Source organism: Microchirus variegatus, assembly GCF_963457635.1.
Source record: "Microchirus variegatus genome assembly, chromosome: 5".
In the NCBI taxonomy this organism is placed as follows: Eukaryota; Metazoa; Chordata; class Actinopteri; order Pleuronectiformes; family Soleidae; genus Microchirus; species Microchirus variegatus.
The window spans coordinates 30,223,383-30,233,955 of NC_139806.1; the positions used below are offsets into that span (position 1 = coordinate 30,223,383).

A 10,573-nucleotide genomic window follows, 5' to 3' on the forward strand; every position below is an offset into this window, starting at 1 on the left:
GGAAAATATTCGGTTAACGCGACCCCTGCTTAATACTCCACCTGCTGGTGGGGCGGAAGTTCACTTCTCTTTGCGCAAAGTTCCAAAATCAGGGCTGCCTGCGCGCTGACGACGCGATTCTCAAAATCCGCGTTGGGTCCCGCAGAAGTAAAGTCTCCGTCGCTCACTTTCATGTCCGTGTAAACTTTGACTTGATGATTCCTGTCGATGATTGAATGTGTTGATGCGTTTAAAAATGTTTCGTACAATCACGTCTGCCTGCTGCGTGTTTTTTTAAATTATTATTATTATTATTATTATTCCACGTTTCTCTGGAACTCACCGGGTTGTGAAGTTGCAAAGTTTGAACTTCATTCATTTTGTGGCTGAAAAACATTAATTCAGATTTAAAGTCAGGCTTTTGAGATTAAAGTCAGAATTCTAAGATTAAAGTCAGAATTCTAAGATTAAAGTCAGAATTCTAAGATTTTAAGTCAGAATTTTCAGATTAAAGTCAGAATTATGAACGTTTAAATCAGGCTTCTGAGATTGAAGTCAGAATTCTAAAATTAAAGTCAGAATTCTAAGATATTAAGTCAGAATTTTTGAGATTAAAGTCAGAATTACGGCGTTTAAATCAGGCTTCTGAGATTTTAAGTCAGAATTTTGAGATTATAGTTAGAATTCTAAAATTAAAGTCATAATTCTGAGATACTAAGTAAGAATTTTGAGATTAAACTCAGAATTATGAGCGTTTAAGTCAGGCTTCAGAGATTTTAAATTGGAATTTTGAGATTAAAGTCAGAATTCTAAGATTTTAAGTGAGAATTCTGAGATTGAAGTCAAAATTCTGAGTTTAAGAATTTTCACATTGAAGTCAGTTTTCTAAGATTTTAAGTCAGAAAAATATATAGCATATATATACACACAAATATATGTATAAATAATGAAAATGAATTATGAAAAAGCAGAATAATCAACGTCACCTACAGACTAGAATTAAAAAGACAGAAGAAGAAGAAGTGAAGCGTTGACCTCACAGCAGGAAGTCTGTGCTGGACTTTCTCGGGTTGCGTTGTTGTGCGTTTCTCTTCAGGAAGTCGTCTTTTCCTCGGAGGCAGGGACCCACTTCCTCTTCCTGTTCCTAACTGTTCAAACAGAACCCCCGACATTCTACTTTAGTCAGAGACTTCAGGGTCGTACCACATACTGAGCACAGTCACAGCGCCCTCTAGCAGAAACAGGCCATTATGGATTTTTAGCCACTTCAAAAAAAGACTTAGCTAATAAAATCTGCGTCAGTTTAAGTCTACGATGTCTTAAGAACGTGTTCACGTCTTTATTTCACTGTGAGACAGACTTTAACAACAGGAAACTGTTGTTAAACCACTCACTCTCCCACACCAAAGCCCATAGAGGAAACCAGTGATTTTAGCTCACAGGGACACAGAAGCTGCTGTCAGATAGATATTAAGTCAGAATTTTTTAGATTAAAGTCAGAATTATGAGTGTTTAAGTCAGGCTTCTGAGATTTGAAATTGGAATTTTGGGATGAATGTCAGGATTCTAAGATTTTAAGTCAGAAATTTGAGATTAAAGTCAGAATTCTAAGATTTTAAGTCAGAATTTTGAGATTGAAGTCAGAATTCTTAGATTTAAATCAGAATTCTAAGATTTTAAGTCAGAATTTTGAGATTAAAGTCAGAATTCTAAGATTTTAAATTGGAATTTTGGGATTAAAGTCAGAATTGTAAGATTTTAATTCAGAATTTTGAGATTAAAGTCAGAATTCTAAGATTTTGAATCAGAATTTTGAGATTAAAGTCAGAATTATGAGCTGCTGGTCCTCTGTTGCCTCGTGTGGTCACTTTGTGTCACTGATTTAAATCTAGTCATTGTAAGTTAGTGATGGAGGCAGCAGTGGATCAACAACTCCTATGAACTCCTGTGTGCCGTGATGTAAATATCACTGGTTTACTCTATGGACTTTGGTGTGGGAGAGTGAGTGACTTTGGTGTGGCAGAGTGAGTGACTTTGGTGTGGCAGAGTGAGAGGTTCATCACTCCCATGTGCAACAGTCACTTGTTTCCACCCCAGAGAAGAAGAACTATACTTAGCCTTCAGAAGCTTCTGCTGACCTTGTGGTCTTGAGACGAGCTGGATTTAGACGCTTCCTGTTGCACAACTTTGCAAAAACCCATTTCACTCGATTCCCGACATCGCCCCCGAAAAAACCCCCCAGAAAATAGCATTTCCTCAATCTCGGAGCTAACACGAGGTTAGAAACCTACGAAGTGTTTGTCAGCTGGAACTGAAGCGAGCCCCAGGGTTCTGTTCTGTTCAACATGTCTTTACTTCCTGCTCTGATGACGTTCAGCTGAGCTAATGCTAACATGTGACGTCATCAGACTGCCGGTCTCTGATTGGACAGAGAGTGTCGTCACTGAAGAGTCACGAGCGCGACGTCAAAGCCAACAACGTCCAACTGTAGATTAAAGTTAAAAAGACTTCAACATCCATGGAAACGCTCATCGTTCAAGGAAATCGCAAGATTACATTTTGAATCCTCAAATTTCAGTCAGGCTTTTGAGATTTAAGTCACAATTCTAAGATATTAAGTCAGAATTTTGAGATTAAAGTCAGAATTATGAGCGTTTAAGTCAGGCTTCTGAGATTTTAAATTGGAATTTTGAGATTAAAGTCAGAATTCTAAGATTTTAAGTGAGAATTCTGAGATTGAAGTCAATATTCTGAGAGTTTAAATAAGAATTTTCACATTGAAGTCTGAATTCTAAGATTTACATCAGAACCCTGTGCCGTACACTGGGATGAGCGATTCTGAACAGCGACTCAGCCGTTTACAGTTTAGACAAATATGTGGGAATGTGAAGACATTCTTTTTTTTCTCTCTGCGACAAGTTTTGACTCGTCCTGTCAGTCATGTTTATATCCAACACACACACACACACACACACACACACACACTCTGGAGGACGAGGACGTCCCCGCGGACATCATCTGGTGACTGAGGGTCAGCTGACTCGCGCTGGAGGACGTCGTCTCTACTTCCTCCGTCTGAACTCGAGACATCAAACCACAGAGCAGCTGCAGCTGAGACAGAGGACGAGAGGAGGGGACATGAGGGGACAGACTGTGGACAGACTGGAGACAGACGGAAACAGTGACTTGACTTCAATAACAGAGCAGCCGTGTCCTGGTCAGGGGTGGAGTTTGTTTTTTTAATTTAAAGTCATAAAAAAGTGACAGTGAAACACAGAGGAACCACAACTGTCCAACTGTCCCTGAGACGCCGTCACATGGGACGTCTCCTCGTGTCAAAGTTCAGGAGGTCACATGATAGTTCAGATCCTGTGGATCAGTAACGTTTGTCCTCAGGTGTTGTCGCCACCATCACGTCTTTACTTCCAAAGTCCCAGAAAGCCGTCATGTGGAAGGACATGTTGGAGAAGACCACCAGGTACTCGAAGACAGCAAACAGAGTGTAGACTGAAGGACACACGGAGGACACAGGGAGGACACAGGGAGGACACAGGGAGGACACAGGGAGGACACAGGGAGGACACAGAGAGGACACAGGGAGGGAGGACACAGGGGGAGAGGACACAGGGAGAGAGGACAGAGGGAGGACAGAGGGAGGGAGGACACAGGGAGGACACAGGGAGGACACAGGGAGGGAGGACACAGACACGACACAGGGAGAGAGGACACAGAGACATTTCATTACTTTCAAATAAAAATCGCAATTTTTTTGTTGTAAAAAATATAAAAGAAAACACGTCAGAATTTACGATAAATCTGCAGAAAAGGCTGTTGACTATGATAGTCACGATCATAGTCACATGAGACTATCATAGTCACTAACACGCGAGACTATCATAGTCACGATCATAGTCACGTGAGTCTATCATAGTCACGATCATAGTCACATGAGACTATCATAATCACTAACACGCAAGATTATCATAGTCACGATCATAGTCACGTGAGTCTATCATAATCACGATCATAGTCACGCAAGACTATCCTAATCACTAACACGCGAGACTATTACAGTCACCTATAGTCACATGAGACTATCATAATCACAATTATAGTCACGCGAGACTATCATAGTGCGATCATAGTCGCAATCATAGTCACGCGAGACTATCATGGTCACGGGAGACTATCATGGTCACGATCGTAGTCACACGAGACTATCATAGTCACACGAGACTATCATGGTTACTATCATAGTCACGCGAGACTATCATGGTCCCGCGAGACTATCATGGTCACGTGAGACTATCATGGTCCCGCGAGACTATCATGGTCACGCGAGACTATCATGGTCACGTGAGACTATCATAGTCACACGAGACTATCACAGTCACAGAGATTTCAATAGCCAATCTGAGGGTGGAGACGAGGACACGTACCTCCCGTCTCGCAAAACTTGTTGTGGCGTCTGAAGAAATACGCGGCTGCCAGGCAACAGCCCACGTTAAACAGGAAGAGGCGCACCTTCCACCGGTATGATGTCACTTCCTGTGAGACACAAACACACACATGAGACGTTTGACGTGGGAGAGCGAGCGAGTTCTGTGAATATGTGAAAATGTGTGTGTGTGTGTGTGTGTGTGTGAGAGAGAGAGACCCACATTTATTCTGCTGAAACTGAAACTGAAACAGAGAAGAACCAAAAATAATGTGTTGAGTCACGCGTTAAATGTGGAGGTGAATGTGAGCGAAACAAGTTTAAAATGTGGAAACGCGACGACGAGTGAAAACGCCCAGAAACAGACAAACAGAAAGAAGAAGAAGCCTTCATCAGAACAGTACGCACAAAATGGGTGTGCAGGGCCCCCCACAGGACACACGTCATCACTGCCTCCCTGTCCTCTAACAAACTGCACAAAAACTGTGAATAACTTTGTTATGTTTGATTTTGTTCACATTGTACATTTAAAAGCAGTGGCGGCTCCTGAAGAAAATTTCAGGGGGGGGCAATTTTTTCTGATAATGATTCAAGTGACCGATTCAATAGGTGCATATCATTGTGTTGTTTGGTGATTAAAAGTCCTCCTTGTGTCCACTAGATGGCAACTTGATAAACAAATATTATTTACATTAATCTAATGTATGATGTAAAACAGCTAAACAGGACACAAGATGTGTCCAGCAACCACATAAAGACAGGGGCAGCATATTAAGTCAAGTATTTATTAACAGACCAAGGATCGAGAACTTTCACAACCTTTACCAGATACATACAACAAACATGTGACAAGATAGTGCGGTCAAATTATTCATTAAGTGTAAAGGAAAGTGCAGAATTGGATCTTTACATGTGTTGCTAAATGCATCTTACAATACTTTCTTACACAAAACAGTCCAATCAACCTGAAGTTTAACCTGCAGTTAAACCCTGAGCGATACAAACATCAACAATGTTAGCAAACAAGCTAACGAACATAGCTTCAAATGACTGCTGTCCGCTGCTACGAGCCATAAACAGCTAACACGTATGGAAGCGTGAACTCCGTGGCACTGGTCAAACTACGTGTACTTATCCGTTCGTGCTGGGACTGATTAAACCAGCACAATCGTACGTGTATTTTTAAATCACTTCGCTCAGCGCGCTGCGAGCAGAGAGACGTGAAGTGAAGAGAAATGATCCCCTCCTCTCTTTGCTCAATTTACATATGACGTAAGCACGTTAGTGCATGCACATTAATCCTCATTAAAAATGCATTGGAGGGAATGTTTTTCGAAAAAAAAGTTTTTAACATGAGAGTCAATGGGAGAATTTTTGGGCGATTCTTCATGTCAGTCAAATCGCCCCAGAAGAGGCGGAACCATAAAACGTGACTTGAATCTGACGATTCTGATTGGACAATGACAGATAATATGTCTAGAACACTGATAATAACTACCTTTGCTGGAAGAGACGACTGAAAGGAATATTATTACTAAGGATCTTGGAATTGTTGAGGAAAAAAACTTCTCTTTCTCCTCCTAGTTGGGAGGGCGTCGCCCAAATCGTCCCTATACACCAGCCGCCCCTGTTTTAAAGCCAAAAAACACTCTAAGCTAGCTAATAAAATCTACTTCAGTTTAAGTCTATGATATATATCTCCAAGAACACGTTCACGTCTTTATCTCTATTGGTAAACTGAAGTTTATAAACCACTCACTCTCCCGCACTAAAGCCGATAGAGAAAACCAGTGATTTTAGCTCACAGGGACACAGGAGCTGCTGCACTTTGTGTCACAAGTTAAGTTAAATGAAATATTTTTAAAGCCGAATTCACTAAAATCAGTCATTGTAAGTTAGTGATGGAGGCAGCAGTGGATCAACAACTCCTGTGAACTCCTGTGTCTCTGTGATATTAAAATCACTGGTTTTCTCTATGGGCTTTGTTGTGGGAGAGTGAGTGGTTTACAAACTTCAGTTTCCTGTTGTTAAAGTCTGTCTAACAGTGAAATAAAGACGTGAACATGTTCTTAAATATCATAGACTTGTCTTGATGTGGATTTTATCAAATAAAAAAAGGTTCAAGTAACTGGAAACTGGAGTTTGTAAATCACTCACTCTCCTTCACCAAACCCCATAGAGAAAACCAGTGATTTTAACATCACAGAGACACAGGAGTTCACAGGAGTTGTTGATCCACTGCTGCCTCCATCACTAACTTACAATGTCTGAATATGTCAAATTTGGCTTTTAAAAATCTTCATTTAGACTTAACTCAGTGACACAAAGTGACCACACGAGGCAGCAGAGGACCAGCAGCTCCTGTGTCCCTGTGAGCTAAAATCACTGGTTTTCTCTATGGGCTTTGGTGTGGGAGAGTAAGTAACAGTGGTTAAAATCTTTGTGTTAAATTTAACGAGCACTAACAGGTCTATATTTACCTCTGGGTTGACGCCGTACCTCTTGATCACCTGCCACAGCCAGCAGGTGATGAGCATGTGCAGCATCGAGCTCACGACGAACACCATGAAGCCGTTCTTATGAAGACCTGCCAAGACAAACAAGCGTCACTGACCGCCCGGACGTGGAATCGAGGCGTTCTCTGGCGGCGGCGGCGGCGGCGGCGTGCTGCTGACTCACCGTATGTTTCCGTGGACGACACGTACGTGAGCACCAGCAGGCCGGCGTTCTCGGCGAGGCTGCACAGCAGAGCCAGGCCGCTGAGCAGCAGCTCCAGCAGACGCTTGGCGAAGCGAGCGCGGTAGAAGCTGAAGTAGGCGGCGGACACCAGGAAGCGCGGCGCAGAGTGCAGGCCGATGCAGCCGCGCCAGATGTAGCGCTCCGGCACGCCGCTGATGGCGGCGCTGATGGATGGGAGGTAGTTTGACACCTGGTCGGTGAGAAAACACACATGTGACCTCTGACCTCGCAGTGCGTGACCTCTGACCTCACACTGACCTCAGACTGACCTCACACTGACCTCACCGTGTGTGACCTGTGACCTCACCTCACAGTGTGTGACCTCTGACCTCACCGTGTGTGACCTGTGACCTCATCGTGTGTGACCCCTGACCTCACCGTGTGTGACCTCATCATGTGACCTCTGACCTCACCTCCCAGTTTGTGACCTCTGACCTCACTCCACAGTGTGACGTAACCTCACAGTGTGTGACCTGTGACCCCGGACCTCACCTCACAGTGTGTGACCTCTGACCTCACAGCGTGTGACCTCTGACCTCACACTGACCTTACAGTGCGTGTACGTGGCGTCCTCAAAGTGGTAGAGGAGTGAGATGGCGAGGCAGGCGATGAGGCCGGTCAGCGGGAACAGAACGGTCACCACGGCGAAGCTGGTGAACGGCAGCCTGATGAGGGGGCGGTCCCTCTGCAGGCCACCGTACGGCCCCTGGAGCATCCTGGACCACACACACAACCATTACACTTCAGCCACAGAGTGGATTAGATTACGGTGATTACGCTAAACAAGTTCACATGGACCAATTTTACTCAGATTAAGTTACTATGATTATTTAATCAGATTACGTTTGTATATAGATTATTCAATTAAATTACTATGATTAATTACTAAGATTAGGATTGTATATATATATATGAGTCAGATTAAGTTACTATGATTAATTACTCAGATTAAGTTTGTATATAGATTACTCAGATTAAATTACTATGATTAATTACTGAGATTAGGATTGCATATATATTAGTCAGATTAAGTTACTATGAAGGTTACTCAGATCAGGTTCCTATGATTAATTCATCAGATTAAGTTTTTTATAAAGGTTATTTAGATAAAGTTACTTTGAAGGTTACTCAGATCAAATTACAATTATTAATTCATCAGATTATTATTATTTTTTTTTTAATACTTACATTTTTATTGTTTTTATGAACAGGAAAATTAACAGATAACATAATTAAAAAATCATGATTTTCCAAACCATATTGTTCTCTTAGTGTTTGAAAGCATCGTAATGTGTTCTTTTCCATTATGTTGTAATAAGCAGTAATACCTTTATTTGTCCAGATCTTAAATCTAAAATCCAAAGCATTTGGTTTGAAATCCGTGTCGTATTCGACCCATCTAAACTTTTTCAATTGGTTCAACAAATTCAACTGCTTCAGAACATCAAACCACATATGTAACGTAAATGAGATGAGGGGATTCAGATGGTCCTGATGAGTTATCATTCACTTATAATCTCCAATGTTAGGATGCCCTGACATTCCCTTTCCATGTCCTTCCATTTTGCCTCACCAGAGAATCACAGTTTTTAACTAGGCAGAGTGATAATAATCCTTAAGATTAGGGAGAGACATACCACCTTTTTCTTTACTGATTGTTAATGTTCTGTATCTAATCCTTGGTTTCTTCCCTTTCCAAATAAAGTGTGAAATTTGCTTGTCCCATTCCTGGAATTGGTTGGTTGGGATTTTAACTGGCAGTGACGTAAACAGATATTAATAATCTAGGTAGAATTGATATTTAAATAACATCAATTCTTTCACTGAAGTTCAGTGGAGTTGTTGACCAATTACTAAGATCTTTTTTAATGTTCTTGTTTACAGTTTCAAAGTTTTTCTTATACAAATCACTAAGACAGTGTGTTAACCAAACTCCCAAATGTTTAATTGGCGTGTATGAGCTACATTACATTTTATTCTTACCCTCTTTTGGGATGACAGAAATAATCGCCTCACTCCACGAGGGTGGGGGTGATCTTTGTTCAAGAGTCCAGTTAAAGGAATTTATAAGTGGAGTCAATTCCTCCTTAAAGGTCTTGCACCATTGGGCTGGTAGTCCATCACTTCCTGGCGTTTTATTATTCTTTAGATCTTTTTTTGTAATCTGTGATGTTAAGCATTTGTTTTGGTCTAACAAAACTTAAAGAAGGTTCTTATATTTTCTCTACTCTCTTGTTTTGGTTGTGAATAGAGCGATTTATAATACGTTTGAAATGCAGCATCAATTTCCTCTAAATTGTAATAAACCTGGCTTGTTTTAGGGTCTAGTATTTTATATATTGATTGTGTTATTTGTTTTTTACGTACTTTCCTTGCCAATTACCTTGTAGCTTTAGGACCTACTTCGTAACAAGACTGTTGTAAAAACGTAAAAAATACTATGGTTAGATTAGGTTACTGTGGTTACTCAGATGAAGTAACTATGGTTACTCAGATTAAAATACTATGGTTAGATTAGGTTACTGTGGTTACTCAGATGAAGTAACTATGGTGACTCAGATTAAAATACTATGGTTAGATTAGGTTACTCAGATTAGGTTACTGTGGTTAGTCAAATAAAGATACTACAGATTCTCAGATTAGGTTACTATGGTTATCTATGGTTAGACGTGATGACGTGTTAGTCACGCAGAAGCCTCGGCTTTAACTCCGCATGTTGACAAAAACACAAAATCTCGTCATTTTTGACGTCGACTAAACTTTAAAAACAAGCCGATGACGTCACACTGTAGCAGGCTAACGGTTAGCTCGAGTTGACGCTCACCTTCACGCAGGTGACTTCCGGCCCTCAGTCATCACGTTAGCCTCCCGACACGGCGAGCTAACGAGCTTTAGCCGCTAATTTCGGGATTAAAGTGGATTAAATCCAGACTTTGCGACAACTCTCCGCTCACTGGACTCGCCGACGCGAACAGACGTCTCCCGTTCACTCACTGACGTCACCGGAACACAACCGGAAACAGGCGAACTATATCCGGCGACTGCAACCTTCAGAATAAAAGTCTAGCTGCCGAAAACGGGGCTCTTCCTTCCAAAATAAAAGCATATCTTCCCCCGTTGTGTGTATGAGTGTATAATCATTTAAACGGTCATTCTTTGGTGTTTGTAAAACTAGCTGTGGGTCCATGAGTTATCAAATGTCTTCTTTTAAGGACTTGTGTATTGTCCTTATTTTATTTTATTGTATTTTGTTTTCTTTTATTTATATGTAAATTTAAAGGGACACTGTGTAGTATTTATGGGTTTATATGACCCAAAATCCACTTTATATACATATTATGTGCTCCTGCATTGTCTAGTCGCTGTATAATAGTTTGTTTCATTTTCGTAGTGTTTCAAAAAGTCAAAATAACATGG

General features: G+C 41.2%; 2 protein-coding genes across 2 annotated transcripts in view; both read right to left on the bottom strand.

The window, feature by feature from the left end:
• Positions 1-173, bottom strand: part of stim1b (stromal interaction molecule 1b) — a gene marked incomplete at both ends in the record, with an annotated part of 37,841 nt that extends 37,668 nt beyond the window's left edge. The window contains one exon of the mRNA XM_083889707.1: positions 65-173. Within this exon, the coding sequence (XP_083745833.1) occupies positions 65-173 (109 nt within the window). The remainder of the gene's footprint in view (positions 1-64) is intronic.
• A 3,034-nt stretch (positions 174-3,207) lies between these two features.
• pgap2 (post-GPI attachment to proteins 2) lies at positions 3,208-10,159 on the bottom strand. Its single transcript, XM_083890527.1, has 6 exons — positions 9,981-10,159; positions 7,704-7,872; positions 7,097-7,346; positions 6,898-7,004; positions 4,419-4,527; positions 3,208-3,486 (listed from the first exon to the last, which is right to left on the bottom strand). Exons 2-6 carry the CDS (start codon positions 7,869-7,871, stop codon positions 3,356-3,358), a joined length of 765 nt encoding a protein of 254 aa, XP_083746653.1. The 5' UTR covers position 7,872; positions 9,981-10,159; the 3' UTR covers positions 3,208-3,355.
• Between the last annotated feature and the right edge of the window lie 414 nt (positions 10,160-10,573).